Below are 22,347 nucleotides of genomic sequence, written 5' to 3'. Positions count from 1 at the left end.
TCAACTCTAAACAAGGTTACATCGAGTGAATCCAGTACGATGAAACGTTTGGGTCCGAATGTCACAGTATGTCTGTAAGATGGCACGTATGGGCACAAAAAAATAATTTTTTATAATTAAATTATTAAAACTATTTTTAACGTTATTTTCTAATATACATTCTAGCTATTCTATATATTATAATTAGACAATAAATAACATTAACTATAAAAATACTAAAGAAGTTACGATCAATATTGATGTAAAAGTTAAGAATTAATTTTACAACTAACATTTTGGAATACAGCTATGCATATATTGACTATGGTCAAAGTTTCAAAAGGACTTGTTAAAACAAAAAGTAGTACTTTAAGTACAAGGAGTTAAGTTCCATGTAGTCCACATTTATACTCTAGTACCGTAGACCACGTATGTTCTGCAACTATAGAATGACATAAAAAACATTGCAAAATGTATGAAACTTGTTATTTTGTGAAATACATTCTATAAATATCACTATTTCATGAAAAATATTGAAAATCATTTATGTTCGACAAGTAGAACACATATGTTCTGTAATATGTAAATATGTTCTGCAAACTTAACATGTTTTGCAGAATAATGTATTTTTCACTATTTAACTTGTAGAATGTTTAGGATTGTCAAAATTTTTAACAAAATAATGATGTTTATAGAACATGATTTGCAAAATAACACATTTTGCAATGTTTTTATGCCATTCTATAGTTGCAGAACATACGTGGTCTATGGTACTACAGTAAATATGTGGACTACATGGAACTTTGTTCTAAGTACAAGATACATATGCTATATACATTTAGATATACACATGTACAGCTATTTAACTTTAACGGAGAATCGAGGCATCCTCCTCTTTGTTTTCTCCTATTACTCTGTACTTCTTTAATATATACAATCTTTCCCCCTTCATATATTCTTTCCTTCTCCTTTGATTTCAGATCTGTTTATCTTCATTTCTTAGCTAGTTCACAAATAAATACGAAGCGCAGCATGAACCGATGACGATCTGGTCGTAAACAAATCGTGTTCTGGGACGGACGAACTGCTTCGGGATTCTATAGCACGTCCCACGTTCTCTGTAACATTGGTTCATTCTTTTTTGTGTGCAGTTGTGTATTGTTTTAATTGGCAACAACAGGTAGTCACCCTTAGTAATATAGCTTAACCAAGAATTAAATTAGGAAACTTTTACGCCATCCCATCAGTAATAGTAAGCCTAATCATATGTTTGTTTCCAGGGATTATAATTTCCGGACCATCACCTTATTCACTCTAGACTAAGTGGACTATTATTCAATAGAAATAGTTTGTGATTATCATTTTTAGTTCATTTCTATGGGAATATAAAGCCTTGTGAGAGGAAGTACTAAATTGAATATAGGATGGCAGTAATTCAATATTTTGAGAAGATATAGTTATAATATGGATATTATATTCCCTCAACCAATATAGACGTAATATTATGTTGTTACTTGTGCTACATAGCAACATCTTAACTTAGTGGCTTTACTTTATGTAGTTCAGCCACCACTTGCATTTTACTCGAGAAACTATTGATAATTCTTATATGTTGAAACTAAGGACCACAAGGCTACCTATTATAATATGGAAATCACCTGTTAAGCAACACAGAATGATCTCTTGGTGTGCTTGACATGTTTAGGCATATGAACCTTAAAGTCATTTGCATGCAAGTGAATGGGTTTTTGCTGAATTCGTCAATAAAGATTTTTTGATAGCTAGTATATCTGAGCATAATCAAATTTAACATATAATACTATAACAACTGATTCCAAATTTGGTGTAGTTGTAGCTGACTGACTCTAAATTCTATCATGTCACACGTTTGATTAGGTGAAAAGTGAATGAATTTTTACTTTTTAGCAAATGTAAAGACTTTTTAGCATATTATTCATTTCTTCCCAGACCATTGTGCAAGCGTATCCAAAGCTTATTGTTTAAAGTATTTCTGCTTATTGCTTCCCCTATTCATGGCCTCCACTATTCTTAAGCTCTTGTGCATCCATCCTTTCCTGTTTCTAATGTGTTCGCAATTTTCATTTTAGTACTGATCCATTTATCCAAACTATTGTAGCTTGAGAAAATAATCTTGACCCTCTGTTTGTAATGAAAAATATACTAAAGCAGTGATAGTGAAATAATTATTTAGATGACAGGGAGTGTTAGTGTATTATTGTGTGTCACGATGTCTTAATGATTTAAGATCTTTGCATAGGAAAATATATGTCTTTCGCATTATCTTCTGAATACAGAGCATTTGCGTATTCTACTTTAGGGAAGAGGAACGATGACAGGTTAAATATATAGATGGCTAGTGTAACAACCCTAATCTTCAGTGGGCGAAAACAAAATCCATTTGGCCTGGATGTACAAATTGAGATGCAGTTGTCTGGATACATTTAGAGATTCAAAGGGGCAGTTAAGGGGCTGCAGGAATCTTAATTCTCGAACTCTTCCGTGCAGGTACAGGACAGAGATCCTGATTCTCAAATTCGCGTAATATTTTTTTCTGCACCATCTCCATCCCTAGAAGGAGTTGTTTGGGATTTGTACCCACTCTACGGGGTTTTACAGTTATCGTCCCCTGCCCCCCTTTGCTCGTCCCACTTGATCTTACAATTTCCCTCCACCCTTATTCGGCTGTCCCACGGGATCTAATAACTGCTGTCTCCCGGCCCTACCCTTTTTTCTCTCTGTTCAATTTACATATTTGCTAATGTAATTTGGCCGTATGGAAGGAACATACATTCTCAAACTTGACATGAAATGATTTACACAGTATGAATTGAATGAAATAATAAAATGTTATGTAGGTAATGATAATAGACATATATATTATAACATATGTTAGGGGATTTATAAGTATAGATTACTTACCTGTGCAATATTTTTGTGGGTCAATATGATGTAAGATGACATTCCTTATTCTGGCCTCCATTCCCTATATTAAGGGGTCAGGGATGTGTTGTCCCAGAGTCCCACTTGTAGCGAGTTATGTAGCGAGTTAGGACTTCGGATAGATTTTCCATTTTTCTGGCCCTATGGTCTTTCGCCTATATATTTCGAGTGTGGGATCCTCAGTACATCTAGAACTCCTGTGCAATCATTATATTTCCGCTAAGATAATAATGGCCTTGCATAAGGATGAAATGTAGAGTTGGTAGCCGCTAAAGCTTGTCTAGCTTGTCTATCTATCTAGTTATACTGCGAAACTGATCCTGTGACTTTTTGGAGGATACAATGCCTGGCGGGATGCTACTAACTGACTAGCACACCCTTCCTCTACCTATTCCACAATCAGCACTTGCTGAATTAAACACTCCTTAAATTGTGGCCAAAAGATCTTCCTATCCACCAATGAGTGATATAATTATTGGGGACATATATTATTATCTACATAATATCTACATGTTATTATGTTATATATCGGAAGTACAGACATAGCGTTTACTGATAGTGCCATCCTGTCTTTCTTTTTCTGCCTCTGGTGTGATATAGCGGTTGCACAATAAAGAATATGTATATTCTTCATGGGATATGTTTCTATGGAGCGTTTAAGGAGTCTTGTATATGTAAGTTTTGTATATTTTTCCATGTTTTAATCTTGTATTTTGAGAGAAGATATAACTGTAAGTTTTCCATGTTAATAGTAATTATTTTAATATCTTATGAACCACAGTGCTGAGTTTGTATTTATAATTGTTATGCTCAGGAAATCGTAATTATTAGCGTACAGGAGTTACGAAACTATACAGATCCCTTGACACTTAAATGAAACAGTAACCATGAACTATATCACTATATCACTAGAATAAGGAGGAATGACGAGATGCTCGTCATACAGAAGACTGTAAATTAACAAGCCAATTGTGTAATGCCTCTTTGTAGTCCGGCTAATCCGTCTTGTCTTTTATAAACATGTAATCTCTTTCAGTCTAGAGCTGGTTGAAAATCTGATATGTGGCACCTTTCTAATAGTTAACACTGCTTCCCAATCTAGTGCAGTTGTTTAGAATAGGAATGGAAGGATGAAATGGAACTACAATGCTCAACAATTTGGTCTTTTGTTCGACAGAAACTAATTTTATTATTCCATCATTGCTTAAATATCTTCAAAATAATATTTCACATCAATATGGTTACTCCTTCCGTGTAAAACTGAATTTGTAGAGAGCTTTGTTTACTTAGTTGTCACTTAAAATTGTGATAGTTTTAACTCGTATCTCTTCTAGCCGGATAGCTTAACAAGAACAAATTGTCATCGCATGTGTTGATTATATGACAACATATTGTTTTTTCTGAAGATCATGAGCTATTGTGTCTAAAATAAATTAAAAACAGATATTGATCGGTTGAAGATCAATATCTAGTTTCCTCGGTTAAAGATCAATATCTAGTTTCCTCTGCTCCATGCTTCCTCCGAAGCCATACCAGCACATATAGGACTTCTGCTTAAGATATGAACACTTCAATTAATTACTTCAGGTTAAAAAGATTTTGGAATTTTTCCTTCTACGGACAAATTTCACACAATGTTAAAAATCGTCCTATTTCTTCTTTCTTATACACCTTTTTATTGCGGTGTATATGCCGTAATTATATCCTCTCGAATGCCTTAGTTGGTAATAATAAGTGACAGCTATCATGCGGACCAAGGTTTGACTCCTCAGGAGATGCTTCTTGCTCTTTGTAGTCGAGTCAGAATTCACCCGATTATGGGTAGAGCAGTCCATACTCCATAACCCAAAATTTGAAATCTCGCATAATGTCAGTAGTTTCTCGAAATAAAAACACTCCAAAATCAATTTCTCAACCAAGTCTGTTTGAAGGGTCTACATAGCTTTTCCAGGCTTTTTTTTTTCTTCACGCAAGTCTTTAAGCTTTCAAATACACCAAAAGTGTATTTTCTAACAAGGTTTCTTCAACGGAATAATCTATTTGAATGGGCATACCAAGTTACCAACAGTGAATCCTCAATTAAAGTGATAATTTAAATTCCGAGACATTTTTTAAAATTCCAGTCGAATAAACCTGGATTTTATGAATTAAATAAATTTATGCACCTCTCTTTTTTTTCTTTTTTTTTTTGGAAACTAATTTATACACACACCTCTCTAATCTCAAGGATCGCGAGAATGAATCACAACTCCACCACGAAAAAAGAAAACTATGCAATTATTGCACAAGTACTTAGCCATCAGCTTCTTTATTTTGATACTCCCTCCATCCCAAATTATATGAGATAGTTGACTTTGGTCACGTAACTTAAGGTGTATTAACCGTCTAGTTCTGAAATTTATTTTTTTAATTTTTTTTGTAAACGAAAATTTCATATTTAAATTTTTATTTACAAATTTTATTTTTAAAAAATAAGTAATGTAGCTATGCAGTCAATGAATTTTAAAGTGCGTGTCCAAAGTCAACGAGCTCATCAAATTTGGGTCGGAGGGAATATAAAACTGCGAGCAGACGCACTTGGGAACTACAAGAATATTCCTGACATGTTAAAAAAACAGGTGAAACTCACAGTTGTTTATCTGTCGAAAAAGATTAAATCACTGCTGAGTTACCAAATTTTAACGGGGCTGGTTACATGTACACAATTGTACAGGAAAGGTAGGTGTACACCATCAGTGACTTGAAGTTACTGACGGTGTGCATTAAATGAAGTACATCAGTGACATGATCTTCCGGACGCATGAAAAAAATATTATAGTAAATAGCTACGTCAGTGACTTCAAGTCACTAATCAGTGACTGGAAGTCACTGATGTTGAGCGAAAAACCTAAAATGTCGGTATTATCCCTCTCACCTTCAGTGACATGAGATCACTGATGTTGCATTTAATTTACATCAGCCAACAATGTACCAACACCCCAACTACCTAGTAAAAAAATCATAAATAAGGTCATTGATGAAATGAAATCGTTATATTAGCTCTCAAGACTAGAGCGGTGGAAAATTTTTTAAGTAAAGAACATCAATAATTTCAAGTCACTGTTATAGTTTTGGGGATATCCGTGACCTTAAGTCACTGATGAAAACGTGGAAAATTTAAGTAAAGAACATCAGTGAGCTGAAGTCACTAATGCGTAATCTTGGAAAAAATTCTAAGTAAAAAAAATCAGTACCTTCAAGTCACTGTTGTAATTTTGGAGATTGATTTAGAGGTTTGGAAAGAATCTCAAGTAACAAATAAGCGACACGGGAAAAAAAAATTCCAAGTAAATACTAGTGACTTCAAGTCACTCACATGATTTTAAGTAAAACTTAAAAAATGTTGATTTTTGTTTAGCATTTGATTAACATAAGATATAGGAGCTTCGTTATATCTATAATTAACGAAAAAAACTAAGTTCGTGATTTTTTAAGAACAATAATAAAGTGAAAAGGATGGAATTTTGCACAAGTTCAACACAACACATATTATCTTTTCAATTTAGATGATTATTTTGCTTAACATAAAAACTCATCACTTATAACTAATAATATAATTTATATTTTTTATTATCATCCAGACATATTTTTGAAAAATAATTTTACTTACAAATAACCAAAATACAAGTCAAACCACTAGTTGACTGTTAAAATATCAAATGAAAAACAATTATTCTTTTCTAAAACTTTTTTAATATCATCAAAATATATAAATCTTGACATCCGTACGGTTGGATCATCCAGAAATATTTTTTTAAAAATGTAAGCAGTAATACATGATAAAACACTAGATGCTTCTACAAGTCAAACAACTAGTTGACTGCTAAACTCTCCATCCAAATAAAATTATTTTTTTCTGAAACTTTTTTAATATCATCAAAATATATAAATCTTCACATCCGTACGGTTGGATCATCCAGAAATATTTTTTAAAAAATATAAGCTGTAATACATGATAAAACACTAGATGCTAGTACAAGTCAAACCACTATTTGACTGCTAAACTTTCCATCCAAATAAAATTATTTTTTTATGAAATTTTTTTTATATCATCAAAATATATAAATATACACATCCGTACGGTTGGATCATCCAGAAATATTTTTTCAAAAATGTAAACTATAATACATGATAAAACACTAGATGCTAGTACAAGTCAAACCACTAGTTGACAGCTAAACTCTCCATCCATATAAAATTATTTTTTTATGAATTTTTATTAATATCATCAAAATATATAAATCTCTACATCCGTACGGTTGGATCATCCAGAAATATTTTTTAAAAAATGTAAGCAGTAATACATGATAAAACACTAGATGCTAGTACAAGTCAAACCACTAGTTGACTGCTAAACTCTCCATCCAAATAAAATTATTTTTTTATGATTTTTTTTATATCATCAAAATATATAAATCTCCACATCCGTACGGTTGGATCATCCAGAAATATTTTTTAAAAAATGTAAGTTGTAATACATGATAAAACACTAGATGCTAGCACAAGTCAAACCACTAGTTGACTGCTAAACTCTCCATCTAAATAAAATTATTTTTTTATTAACTTTTTTTATATCATCAAAATATATAATTCGTATGGTTGGATCATCTAGAAATATTTTTTAAAAAATGTAAGTTGTAATACATGATAAAACACTAGATGCTAGTACAAGTCAAACCACTAGTTGACTGCTAAACTCTCCATTCAAATAAAATTATTTTTTTCTGAAATTTTTTTAATATCATCAAAATATATAAATCTTGACATCCGTACGGTTGGATCATCCAGAAATATTTTTTAAAAAATATAAGCTGTAATACATGATAAAACACTAGATGTTAGTACAAGTCAAACCACTAGTTGACTGCTAAACTCTCCATCCAAATAAAATTATTTTTTTATGAAATTTTTTTTATATCATCAAAATATATAAATCTCCACATCCGTACAGCTAGATCATCCAAAAATATTTTTAAAAAAATGTAAGCAGTAATACATGATAAAACACTAGATGCTTCTACAAGTCAAACCACTAGTTGACTGCTAAACTCTCCATCCAAATAAAATTATTTTTTTCTAAAACTTTTTTAATATCATCAGAATATATAAATTTCCACATCCGTACGGTTGGATGATCCAGAAATATTTTTTTAAAAAATGTAAGCAGTAATACATGATAAAACACTAGATGCAAATACAAGTCAAACCACTAGTTGACTGCTAAACTCTCCATCCAAATAAAATTATTTTTTTCTGAAACTTTTTTAATATCATCAAAATATATAAATCTTTAAATCCGTACGGTTAGATCATCCAAAAATATTTTTTAAAAAATGTAAGCAGTAATACATGATAAAACACTAGATGCTTCTACAAGTCAAACCACTAGTTGACTGCTAAACTCTCCATCCAAATATAATTATTTTTTTCTGAAACTTTTTTAATATTATCAAAATATATAAATCTTCACATCCGTACGGTTGTATCATCCAGAAATATTTTTTAAAAAATATAAACAGTAATACATGATAAAACACTTGATGTTAGTACAAGTCAAACCACTAGTTAACTGCTAAACTCTCCATCCAAATAAAATTATTTTTTTCTGAAACTTTTTTAATATCATCAAAATATATAAATCTTTAAATCCGTACGGTTGGATTATCCAAAAATATTTAAAAAAAAAATATAAGCAGTAATACATGATAAAACACTAGTTGTTAGTACAAGTCAAACCACTAGTTGACTGCTAAACTCTCCATCCAAATATAATTATTTTTTTCTGGAACTTTTTTAATATCATCAAAATATATAAATCTTCACATCCGTATCGTTGGATCATCCAGAAATATTTTTAAAAAAATGTAAGCAGTAATACATGATAAAACACTAGATGCTAGTAGAAGTCAAACCACTAGTTGACTGCTAAACTCTCCATTCAAATAAAATTATTTTTTTCTGAAACTTTTTTAATATCATCAAAATATATAAATCTTTAAATCCGTACGGTTGGATCATCCAAAAATATTTTTAAAAAAATGTAAGCAGTAATTCATGATAAAACACTAGATGCTAGTACAAGTCAAACCATAGTTGACTGCTAAACTCTCCATCCAAATATAATTATTTTTTTCTGAAACTTTTTAAATATCATTAAAATATATAAATTTTCACATCCGTACAGTTGGATCATCTAGAAATATATTTTAAAAAATGTAAACAGTGACACATGATAAAACACTTGATGCAAGTACAAGTCAAACCACTAGTTGACTGCTAAACTCTCCATCCAAATAAAATTATTTTTTTCTGAAACTTTATAATATCATCAAAATATATAAATTTTCTCATCTGTAAGGTTGGATCATCCAGAAATATTTTTTAAAAAATGTAAGTAGTAATACGTGATAAAACACTAGTTGCTACTCTCAGTCAAACCACTAGTTGAGACAAATCTTTCCATCCAAATAAAATTATGTTTTTCTGAAACTTTTTTAGTATCATCAAAATATATAAATTTTCACATCCGTACGGTTGGATTATCCAGAATATTTTTTTAAAAATGTAAGCAGTAATACATGATAAAACACTAGATCCTAGTATAAGTCAAACCACTAGTTGACTGCTAAACTCTCCATCCAAATTAAATTATTTTTTATGAAGCTTTTTTTATATCATCAAAATATATAAATCTCCACATCCGTACGGTTGGATCATCTAGAAATATTTTTTAAAAAAATGTAAGCAGTGATACATGATAAAACACTAGATGCTAGTACAAGTCAAACACTAGTTGACTGCTAATCTCTTCAACCAAATAAAATTATTTTTTTATAAAACATTTTTAATATCATCAAAATATATAAATCTCCACATCCGTACGGTTGGATCATCCAGAAATATTTTTAAAAAAATGTAAGCAGTAATACATGATAAAACACTAGATACTAGTATAACTCAAAACACTAGTTGACTGCTGAAATCTCAATCCAGATATAATTATTTTTTCCTGAAACTTCTTCTTAATTAGCATCAAAATATATACATCTTCACATCCATACGGTCAGATCATTGATCAATATTTTTTAAAAAATGTAAAGAGCAATACATGATAAAGTACACGATAATAGTACAAGTCAAACAAACCACTACTTGACTGCTAAAATCTCAATACAAATACAAATAGAGTTATTTTTTTTCTTCTGAAATTCTTATAATATCACTGATACATTTAGATCTTAACAACCGTAAGTACGGATCATTTAGTAAAAATGTAAATAATATTGTACACATCAGGGACTTGAACTCACTGTTGTTATTAATGTATACACCATCAAGGACTTGAAATCACTGTTGTTATTAATGCGGTAAGGGTATGATAGGAAAAGAAATTATAGAGGGGACATCAGTGATATAAAATCACTGATCAGTGACTTTAAGTCACTAATGTACGCAACCAGCACCGTAGATCGCACTCAACCAACGATCACGATTTGTTGGTTGTAAAAGTGGGCTGTACAATTGTGTACATTTAATTTCCCTCAATTTTAACATACCAAAACTCTATCTTACCCACTGCACACACTACTGCCGTACGCCTTGTTCCATACTGTGGGCACGTGAATCACCCAGGGCTGATTAAACTAAAAGCAGACAGTCTAGTTTTTTTAATCAACCATACCCATTTACATACTAATATCGTCTGTGCTCCAAAAACTCTCGATTTAAGCAGGAGAGGCAATTTTATAATTTGTTTTCATCTCGAACTAATCTCATCTCATTTGTCCACATTTCCCAACTTGTCTTATTCCGTGTCCTACACAAAGTCATAATTTATTTCAAAATCTCGCAATTCAAAAACAGACGGGTGCTGGTTTGGCACATGACTATTTAAATAGCATATCAGTTGTGCACCGTTGGATGAATATCCAACGACCATAATTATAATAGTTTTTAATATATTTAACGTTTTTTGCCGCTAGACTCGTAAAATGACCCATCTTAAAAAGCGCTAAATATGTTAATAAAAATGTTATAATCTGGTCCCAAACCCGACAATCGCGTGCATGGACCAGTACCCAAAACAGATAAGATGGACTTTATCAAATCCTACTTTACAATTTACATTGTATCTAGGATTAAGAATAGGTAGTGTCATATCAAACAACATTTTTTCTGCCAGGTTTGGTAAAAAGATGTATCTTTTGAGCAAGTGTCAATTATAATATTGCAATGAGGAGCAATATGACAAACAACATTTCTTCTTCAAGGTTTGGTGAAAATATGTATCTTTTGAGCAAGTGTCAATTATAATATTGTAACGGGGAGCAATATCATTCAGCCATGGATTCAAAACCACATGCATGATCTACACTAATGTTTCTTTTATCAAACGATGGGCAATTTTTACATAAAAAACTACTCGTCTTAGTCATTCATCAATATTTTAATTTGACTCATTAACTGTATTTAAAGTGATCAGTGAGGAACAAGACATCACAGCCATAGTGTAACAACATAGTTGAGCAATGGCAACTGATATTCAGCCTCTCCTTCAATCTCCAACCTCAAAACCTTCTTATTACAAAGCTTTTTTTGTCCTGCTTTCTTTGTTTGCAGTGATAAGCCCGGTTGCTTTCGTGACTTACCGTTTGTTTGACACGAGCTCGGATTCTTTGAGCCCTGGTATCTGTGATCAGGCCCATGATCAGACATTATGTCTGAACATGGTGTCCCAAGTTGTTTCCAGTGGCTCAGTGCAGATCAATGATGTTGTTCTGTTGCAGATGCTCTTACAGAAGTCCGAGGCTCATGTGCGCGAGGCTGTGGAGGCCGCGAGTAGTGTCAAGAATAAGATCAATGAGGCACGAGAAAATGTGGCCTTAGCAGACTGTCTGCAGCTGCTGGACATGTCCATTGACAGCGTTGTGGATTCTGTCCAGGCTCTTGGGAAGCAGACGCGACAAGATCATGCGGATGCTCATACATGGCTTAGTGGCGCGCTTACTAACTATGTCACGTGTTTGGATGGGCTGAATGGAACGTCTAGAACCATCATGGAGCCTAAGCTCAATGACTTGATATCAAGAGCCAGAATATACTTAGCAATGGTAGTTGCAATCTCACCACGAAAAGATCATGCACTTGAATTCTTGCAGGGGAATTTCCCATCCTGGATCACTAGTAGGGATCGGAGGTTGTTAAGGTCCAGGCCTAATGAGATCAATGCTAATGTGGTGGTCGCCAAAGATGGTAGTGGCAATTACAAGACTGTCACAGAAGCTGTTGCAGCCGCTCCAGAGAAAAGCAAATCGCGCTATGTGATTTATGTGAAAAAAGGGATCTACAAAGAAAATTTCGAGATTGGAAAGTCCAAGCAAAATATAATGTTGACAGGAGATGGCATGGATGCAACTATTATCACTGGTAGCTTAAATGTGATAGACGGAGCAACAACCTTTAGTTCTGCAACCGTTGGTAAACATTTTTCCTTCCGTTCATGCTTGTTTTTCATTTAGTCTGCCCCATTGCAGGGACAGATCTAAAATTCTTTTCAATTTGTGGGAGCAAGCGAATTTCAAAAAAAACAACTAATAATTTATAAGCGTTCTAGGACCTTATTAACATCCCCTGTTGTAGATCTACTCATACATTGACATAAAAATTTGATTAAACAAGATGTTTTCTCGCACATCCACTTGGAATATATCACATTTCAAAGTTTTTGACTGTTGGTTATATTTGGCATTGCAGCTGCTGTTGGATTTGGATTCATGGCACAAGATATCGGGCTCCAGAACACGGCTGGGCCTGAAAAGCACCAAGCTGTCGCCCTGCGAGTCGGAGCAGATCAATCTGTAATCAACCGTTGTCGAATTGATGCATACCAAGACACCCTCTACACTCACAACCAACGCCAGTTCTACAGAGACTGCTATATAACTGGCACAGTGGATTTCATCTTTGGTAATGCTGCCGTTGTCTTTCAGAATTCAAAAATCGTGGCTCGTAAGCCCATGGCTAATCAAAAGAACATGCTAACTGCCCAAGGGCGGACTGACATAAACCAGAACACAGGAACATCAATCCAGAACTGCGACGTTTATGCAAGCACGGACCTGTACCCTGTGAGAGGATCCATAAAAACATACTTGGGCCGGCCATGGAAAGAGTTCTCCACAACTGTTTTCATGCAGTCAAAAATTGGTGATCACATTGATCCTGCAGGTTGGGCTGAATGGGATAAAGATTTTGCATTAAAAACATTGTACTATGGTGAGTACCTGAACCAAGGACCTGGTGCTGGAACCGCAGGTCGTGTGAAATGGCCTGGATACCATGTCATCACCAGTTCAACCGAAGCATCTAAATTTACCGTGGCGCAGTTGATCCAAGGAGGATCTTGGTTGAAGTCCACTGGAGTAACCTACACTGAAGGCCTCTAAATTAGGATTCAGATTTGCATTTAGTCTAATTTTCGTAATCTAGCTAGGTAATGTTTGGTTTGTTTGGTTTGTAGCTTGTCCCTTGTCTGAACTAATAAATCGAAATAATAATTTTGAAATTGTCAGATGAAAAACAAACAAGAAAATCATTTCATGACAGTTGGAAGTTTGCCCCTCCAAATAATCCGGTTACATAAGAGGTTGGTATTTCACCTGACTTGGTCTTAACTATTTCACACACCTCAATTCATATTCTGCAATATATCCTCAGTCCTCTCGATATCCACCATTCAACCATATCGAAATTTTGGTCTTACAAATCCCACCTTGACATTATCATCATAATGTGATTACATTCTCATAATAAAATTAAGAACAAATTTTTAAAGATGGAGTTTACGGCTGCGACATTAGGCATCATGTGGTTATTATTTTTCCCAATCTTGGGGTGTAAAGCTCATGAAGGTGCTGGCGGTGGTGGTCCGTCTAATTTTGCACCAAGTTGGGTGAGTAAATTATTTTCAGATGCCATTTTATTTTTATTTTTGAATATTAACATGGAATCTGTGTTGTGTTCGGGTTAAAATTTTAGATGACTGGTTTTCAAAGAGGACCGGAAACTGGTGGCACGTTATATGGTGTTCCAAGTCCCTCGCCGCCTTCCCATATAGGTCCACAGCCTTCAGATCCACAGCCTTCGACGACGCCTCACCCTTCAGATCCACAGCCTTGTACGACGCCTCACCCTACAGATCCACAGCCTTCAACGACGCCTCACCCTTCAGATCCACAGCCTTCGACGACGCCTCACCCTTCAGATCCAACAGGGCCTCACCCTTCAGGTCCTGATGCATCACAGCCTTCAACTACTCCAGCAGCATCACAGCCTCCAGCTAAGATAGTAAAGGCCTTGCATAAGGATGAAATGTAAAGTTTGAGGAGTCCTGTATATTTAAATTTTGTAAATTCTTCCATGTAATCTTGTATTGTGAGAAGATACAAGAGTAAGTTTTCCTTGTTAATATTAATTATTTTAATATCTTATGAATCACAGTGCTGAGTTTGTATTTATAATTGTTATTTTCTGAAGTTATTTTTTTTAACATCATTAATTAAGCGAAATTAAGGGAAAATTAAGGCGCCGTGCCCATGTCGACACAGATGAGCTATGTGACAAGCAAGAAAACCGAGGCCTCTAAACAACTTAGGATTGTAAGTGAGGATGTTTTGAAAGCTTTTTAGCCCAAACGTCTCGATATAATTTGTCTTTCCTTGTTTGTGCAGGAGATCTCGAGTAGAATCAATAACATCCTTAATTAATTTGTGATCTAATTAATTAAGAATAGTGAACAAACAAAAAAAAAGACTCAATTACCAAAAAAAACTATACAACTATCATGTTTTTTTCAATTTAACCATAAGTTCATAATAGTATATTTATTACGGGATAATGCAAGTAACTTTAAAAAATTATATTTAGAAAACCCAATATCACTGATCCATAACCATGGTTAAGTTAAAACTAGTTGAGAAATCGTGCGTTGCGGCGACCTATAAAAATTATATTAATGATTTAATATTAATATTTGTAGTATAAAATAATTTTGTGGCTGTCTATAAAAAGTATATTAATGTTTTAAAATTAATATTTGTAAGATAAAATAAATTTTATATTATAAAAATCTTGATATAATACCAATACTAATATATAAAATTGCAAATTGGACTATAATTCATGGAGAAAAAATAAAAAAAAAATTATACACATAATTAACAATTTAAAGCACGACGAATCTTAATTTTATTTGTGTTTTTTTTTTGAAAAGTAATTATGTTCTTACATTCTCACCTTACTCCAATTTTTTTGGATTAATTGTGCACAAAAACATCTAAATCCGTGAGATAGCGGTCTATAACTACCCTTGCTTGTATAAACAGTCTTCACTTAAAAGTTGCTTGAACGGGGCAAACATATAATACATGAATAATTTTTTTCCTGTATACAAAGTAAATCATATAAAAATTAACAACAAACATGTCCGAAAAACAAAACAAATATTATAAAATAATAACCAACTAACGCACATCACTAACAGTTAATTTATTGATATCATCCATCAATATCATGTCAGGACTATATTCTTTTCCCGTGTTTGGATTTGTCGACTCGAACATAGCGGTCTATAACTACCTTTACTTATAACAACCTTTACTACAACAACCTTTATTTTTTTTTAATAAACAACCTTCACTTATCGTTGCAGAAGAACGGCACCACCGAGTTAGAAACCGAGCAAAAGAACTTTCACCAGAGAGAGGTAGGGTTGTGATATTGAGAGAGAGGAGGTTATATTTAGATGATCTAAAACCCTACAATCTATAGAGGTATTTATAGGTGCACAGAGACTTGTGTGCTACTCTTTCCCATAATTAAATAATCTGAAAAAAAATCAGATTAAAACTTTCAAGCTACTATATTCCATAAATAATCTGAAACAAAATCAGATTAACACTTTCAAGTTACTATATTCCATAAATAATCTGAAACAAAATCAGATTTTGAAACTTGCTTCTAATATACCCGAAACTAAAAAAGGTAGTTCTAATTTTTGATATTTTTCATCCAAAAATTCCAGAAAATTAAAAAAAAAGAGAACGGAGCGATGTGAGAGGCGCCACCTACACGCCCCTTGCTTCTCCTTTATATAAGTATATTGATTGAGATCTATGCCACATATATTGTCAAGTTATATATTAATTAGTATATGAATTTTATTAATTTTTTACTATTGAGTTAAAAGGTCAAAATCCTAATTCATATTTTGCACAAATATAGAGCGAATCATAATTTATGTTCGAAGGCAGAGGAAAATGTTAGCATGATTTTTATGAAACACCTATAGCCTACTGGCTACATGTGTATAATTGTATCGATAATTTTTCATGTGATTTATGATATTTGTATCGAATTTATAAATTTATTTGAACTCTTGATCGCTCTTTTAATCATTGTTACTAATTTTGTCGATATATTACTGCAGCATGGATATGATAATTGTGTTTTGTTCGGATACAACCTACACAAGCACATATAATATATATTGGTATTTTGAGATTTCTGCGTGGTTTTTAGATGATTTTTAATAAATATTATAATTATTCTTTATGCATTTTGTTAATAATTTGTTTGGACAATAAAACTTTATTGAACTAATATTCATATGAAAAAACAAACAATTTAAATGCTATAATTTTCGATAATAAATATAATTCTTCAACAATATTAATGCGTGTGTGTGTATTTTTTAAAATAAGATTAAATTCTTACTAATCAAAATAAAATGTAAACTAAATTAAATTAATTATTTATCCGATAATAATTTAAAATTATATTTTGACGAACCCTGACAATTCAAATAAAAATTGCCCGCACGGGTTTGTTCAGTTAGTTAAAGGGTTGGTTCAGTTAGTTAAAGAGGGGACTTGTATCTTTTTGATCACAGGTTCAACTGAACCTTCCGAAGGGAGCAGAATTTTGTGATAATGCTTCCTGGACCAAAGCCCTGTCGCTTAAATGCGGTGGTGCGGCTACGGTTTCCTACTTAAAAAAAAACTGATTGTTTGGTGTGTGTATAATAGATTATGTAAATATTTAAATTAAAATTATAAAAAAATGATATTTTAATAATGTTGCGTAGGACATCCATTTAACCATGGTTAGAAATATTTTCAAATTGGGTTCTCTCAAATACATTTTCTATTAGTTAGTTACATTTTTCTGAAACAAAATTAGATATATGGTTAAAATGAAAAAATCACAATAGTTTAATAGATTTTTCGGTAATTAAGTCAAAAAAAAACTAGTGAACTAAGGAGGCACTGTTAGAAGAAAAAATACGTACACATATATAAATCAATCATCAATATCAATATACTTATATAAAGGAGAAGCGAGGGGCGTGTAGGTGGCGCCTCTCACGTAACTCCGTTCTAATTTTCAAATTTTTGAAATTTTTCGATGAAACATATCAAAAATAAATACTACATTTTTATTTTCGGATATATTGAAAGCAAGTTTCAGAACTGCCATTTTCAAAATCTGGAATTTTTGGATGAAAAATATCAAAATTGAAAACTACTATTTTTAGTTTCGGATATATTGGAAGCAAATTTCAGAACTACCTTTTTTCAAGTATCAAAAATAAAATCTACTTATCTTTTTCAGTATCAAATTAGATAAGTCTCAAATTATGTTTTAATTTTAAAAATATCAAAAATAAAAATTACCTTTTGTAATTCTCAATATATCAGAAGAAAGTTTCAAAACTACTCCCTCTGTTTCATATTACATGTCCACTTAACTAAAAATTGTTTCAAATTAGTTGTCACATTTCAACTTTCAATGCAATGTAGTCAATAGTTGTATTTCCTAGATGAAGTTTATACCACATCCTACTAAATTATATTACCTAGATCAAATATATCCCACATATTATACTTAGTCAATGCAATAAATACAATAATAAATGAAGGTTTTTTTTACAAAAGTTAGTTTTTCTTAATATGTGGGATTTGTTCAACAGTGGACATGTATTATGAAACGGAGGGAGTATCTTTTTCAATATATCAAAAATAAACACCACCTAACTTAATAAATATCAAAACAGAATTTGAAATTTCTTTTCAATTATTTTGATACCGAAAAAGACTTACTTTTCTTCCAAAACTATGACCATATTTTTGGAAAAGATGTATAACAAAAACAGAAAATATTTTTGATGAGCCGGTCTTTTCTCAAATCAACCCCTATAAATTGAGGTCAAACATCATAAAATCTAACATTAACAATTTTTCGTGCCTATTTATCTTTTCCATCTAATTCAATAATGAATCGCACTATGCTAGATGCTTTGAAGGACGATAGAGATGATTGACTGATAAGAGTAAGAGTTTGTCGAATGCGAGAGTCGACAAAATCCAAATACGGGAGAAGAATATAGTCTTAACATAATATTGATTGATTAAAAAGTCAATAAATTAACTTTTGGTGATATAAGTTTGTTGGTTATTCTTTTATAATATTTGTTTTGTTCATCGAACATTTTTGTTGATAATTTTTATATGGTTTACTTTGTATACTGGAAAATATTATTCATGCAACACTTCGACAGTATAGGTTTGGTCGGTTCAAAAACCTTTTAAGTGAGGGTTGTTTATACAATATTAAAAATAGGGTTGATTATCAAGTTGGTCACTGAAGTGGGCTTAATGTATCAAGTTGGTCACTGAATTCAAAACGGTATCAAAATGGTTACTAAAGTCACCATAAATATCAAACAAGTACCTTGAAATATGAGTTCAAGTAGTAAAAATATTATTTATAAAGTTTTACACATTATTATTAAATGTTACCACCACCAACTAAAAGGTTATGACTTCTAGTATTTAAAATAATATATTTATATTTTATCAAGTTTATTTATTATTTATATTTTATTATATAGTTATTTTCTTTGTTTTAATTAAAAATAAATAATAAATAAATTTGATAAAATTTAAATATATTATCGTAAATATTAGAAGTCATAACCTTTTACTTGGTTTTGGTAACATTCAAAAATAATGTGTAAAACTTTATAAATAATATTTTTACTGCTTGAACTTATATTTTAAGGTACCTATTTGATATTTATGGCCACTTCAGTGACCATCTTGTTACCGTTTTGACTTCAGTGACCAATTTGATACATTAAGCCCACTTTAGTGACCAACTAGATAATTAACCCATTAAAAAATAAAGGTTGTTGCAAGCAAAGGTAGTTATAGACCGCTATCTCATGGATTTAGATTGATATTTTTGCGGACAACCAATCCAAAGAAATTGGCGAAAGGAGTCACTAATATACCTCTGCATGGATTTAAGTTCATACGTCCCGACATGATTAATGTACGTATATTAAGGACAAGGATATACTCTTGGGTATTTTTTTACCCATACAAAATATTATCTGCACACACTTACAATTATCCTAAACTCCATGATTTATATAATAAAATTTTTATCTCTATGTATATATATATGTCGTTGCCTACTTGATATACGTGGGTGGCTTCAAAATAATATGTGGCGGTTGGAAAAATAGAGATCTAAGAATCGTGAAAGATTAGTAAGTTATTGAAAAATTACTTTTAATCGTTAATTACATGTATAAACTTATTTTCATTTTTTCACTCATGAATTATAGTCCAATTCTGCAATTTTATATATTAATATTTGTATTGCATCGAGATGTTTTTAATATAAAATTTATTTCAATCTACAAATATTAATTTTGAATAAAAAACACAGAGCAATATCTGCTACAGTATCACGGAAAAGCTTTACAACTTGCAACTGCAAGAACAATGAAAATATTAAATTTTATTATTACTGTAATTAGTGAAATAAATCATCCTACTTTTCTTGTTCTTTTTCAAGTTTTCATGTTCATAAAAAAACACAAGTCCATATTAGATTTTCTATTAAAATAATTGTAAGTACATTTAGTTTACATAAATTAATTATTTTAGTTTTGCAAATTCAAAGAATGACCAAAAATCCAGCAATTAGGTTGAAACCAGAGATTAAAATAACATATATTATCAAAATCAAATTTTGAAAAATTTTGGTTATGAAAACAAAAGTGAAGATGTCGGTATACATATCCAAGCAGCTCAAATTTATTGTTTCGCACAAATTTTAAGAAAACTTTTCCTTTGTCTAGTCTCTTCTCTCTCTTTTCATTACCCTTTATATACACACGCACATATCTACATACATTCCTTACCTCTCTCTTGTCCATTTTGTAAAAATTACATCTCTCGGCAACAGACAAGGGGGACGCCAATGGTTTGCAGCTGCAAATTCTATCCGTGATTGTTTAGCACGGAAGATTTTAAGGGCTAAAAATGTAATTTCTTGATCCGCGTAAAGTAGCGCGGAATGATATCTATTCGCGGAAAAAAGGTGCGGAAAGATGTAAAAAAATTAAAATCCTGATCGTCAATTAGTTGATCCAATGACTGTGAAGGTTATTGTTGTTTAAATAGCCCCTAACAAATGATTGTTAGGGACCCGGACCCTTGTAAGTAAAAAGATATTATTTATCTTGTATTGGTTTTATGTTTGTCTTTTAAAAAAAGAGTTGCATGATGGTTCGTATTTGCCTTGAAGTAGTACAATTTAGAGTCAAGGGTTACATGATGGTTCGTGTTTATTTTTGAGTAGAACACGTTATAATTAAAGAGACATGTTGATCTCATTATTAATATAATAATTGTTTATATTTTCTTTCTCAGAAAGACAGAGAAAATGGTAATTTAGTAAAGACAAAAAATATGTGACCAAACTTTACTACTACAAATTATCTCAATATTCGCTTGTTATTTTACAGTATGGAACACATTATAATTAGAACATACATGTTGGTCTCTTTCTCATTGTTTATATAACTGTTTATATTTGTTTTTTTGGAAAAGATAGAAAAAAAAGGTAATTTAGTAATGACAAAAAATTTGTGACCAAACTTTACTGTTTCAAATTATTATAGTATAGATAGTATTAAGTATATATGTCGATTATTCAAAAAAAAAAAAAAAGTATATATGTCGATTAACATTTGTTATATTATGTGCTCCCTCTAATATACTGTGAATTATTTGAAGTCTTGTGTATAAATGTTTATGATAAGGTAAGTTGGACGTCCTGGGTCCGTCCCCGACCAAAATGTGGTTAAATAAATCTATATCATGTGCTCCTATGTGAATTATTTGTAGTCTTGTGTAGAATTGGTATAGCGTGAGTGTGAATAATTTGTATTGTGTAAAAACAATTTTAGCCCAGTTATGTTGGAAGTCATGGGTCTGCCTTGTATGCATGGTCATTATCTTATTACTTATACTTCTTCAGGACCAACCAACAATTGAATGGACCATATATACCAGGGTTTCATAATTCTTACCTGGGCTGAATCTATATCCATTCTAGTCTTAGTGGTAAAGTTTGTAAAACTTAAGGCTTCAGTCCAGCAAGGAGTCCACCCCTGTCATCAAAGTTCTGGTTTTTGTTCCCCAATAAAAAAATCTTCTCCCACTAGCCTAAAATAGTGTAATACCCTGAATACCCTTCTATTTTAGTTTGGAGGTACAATATATGGTTTTACTTATTATGTTTACACTATTACTTGTACTAATATATTAATAATAGAAAATTATGTTATAAGCTGCTTAACAAAGTTCAATTGTTTTATTTGCAGTGGTGCACTGACACATTCTGTAAATGCTCTCGACATCTCCCTTAAGATAGACACAGAGCTTGCTCTCCAGGTTGGAAGGCGCACTAATCGAGCATAAACACCATTCTCTTTCAGTGATATTAGTTTCATTTTATTTATTCTTTCTTCAGTTAGTCTGGTTCCTTCCTAATTAATGTCCTAATTTTAGCAATTTTAACAGTATATACAAGGTAATTATGAAAGACAACTGGCTATTTGCTAAGTTATTTTAAAATCTATATGTAATAGAGTGACTTTGTTGTACATAAAAATTGTAAATCAAAAGTGTTGACAAAAGATACTTGACTTCGGAAAGATTCTTCTACGATCGTCCAGACAAGCTCGAAACAAGTCGAGAAACAAAGGGCTTTTTGCAAACTAAATCAAACCATTCATTTCTAAACCCAGACCCAATAGCTTACTCATCTTTGAACTTCAGTGATAAACCAGCTTGGAGTGTATCTGTTCCCGCCTCGATAATATATTCAAGAGATTGCTCCCACAATTCTAATCTCTATTTTTTTCATGGGGCTCCACAATGTTATCCTCGAAAACAGGTAGGAGAAACATAGCCAAATGTCTTCTGCACTCAAAAGTAATGTAGGAGAACA

General features: G+C 31.9%; 2 protein-coding genes across 2 annotated transcripts; both read left to right on the top strand.

Moving 5' to 3' along the window:
• Positions 1 to 11,254: 11,254 nt before the first annotated feature.
• On the top strand, positions 11,255 to 13,543 carry LOC108199981 (pectinesterase). Its single transcript, XM_017368017.2, has 2 exons — positions 11,255 to 12,456; positions 12,733 to 13,543. Exons 1-2 carry the CDS (start codon positions 11,508 to 11,510, stop codon positions 13,422 to 13,424), a joined length of 1,641 nt encoding a protein of 546 aa, XP_017223506.2. The 5' UTR covers positions 11,255 to 11,507; the 3' UTR covers positions 13,425 to 13,543.
• A 139-nt stretch (positions 13,544 to 13,682) lies between these two features.
• LOC108199982 (uncharacterized) lies at positions 13,683 to 14,483 on the top strand. The gene is made up of 2 exons (XM_017368018.2): positions 13,683 to 13,930; positions 14,017 to 14,483. Exons 1-2 carry the CDS (start codon positions 13,814 to 13,816, stop codon positions 14,353 to 14,355), a joined length of 456 nt encoding a protein of 151 aa, XP_017223507.1. The 5' UTR covers positions 13,683 to 13,813; the 3' UTR covers positions 14,356 to 14,483.
• The last annotated feature ends 7,864 nt before the right edge of the window (positions 14,484 to 22,347 follow it).

This window comes from Daucus carota, chromosome 8 (genome assembly GCF_001625215.2).
Source record: "Daucus carota subsp. sativus chromosome 8, DH1 v3.0, whole genome shotgun sequence".
Lineage (NCBI taxonomy): Eukaryota > Viridiplantae > Streptophyta > Magnoliopsida > Apiales > Apiaceae > Daucus > Daucus carota.
Note: the sequence above shows the minus strand (reverse complement) of the source record. Positions and strands in the feature narration are given on the sequence as shown.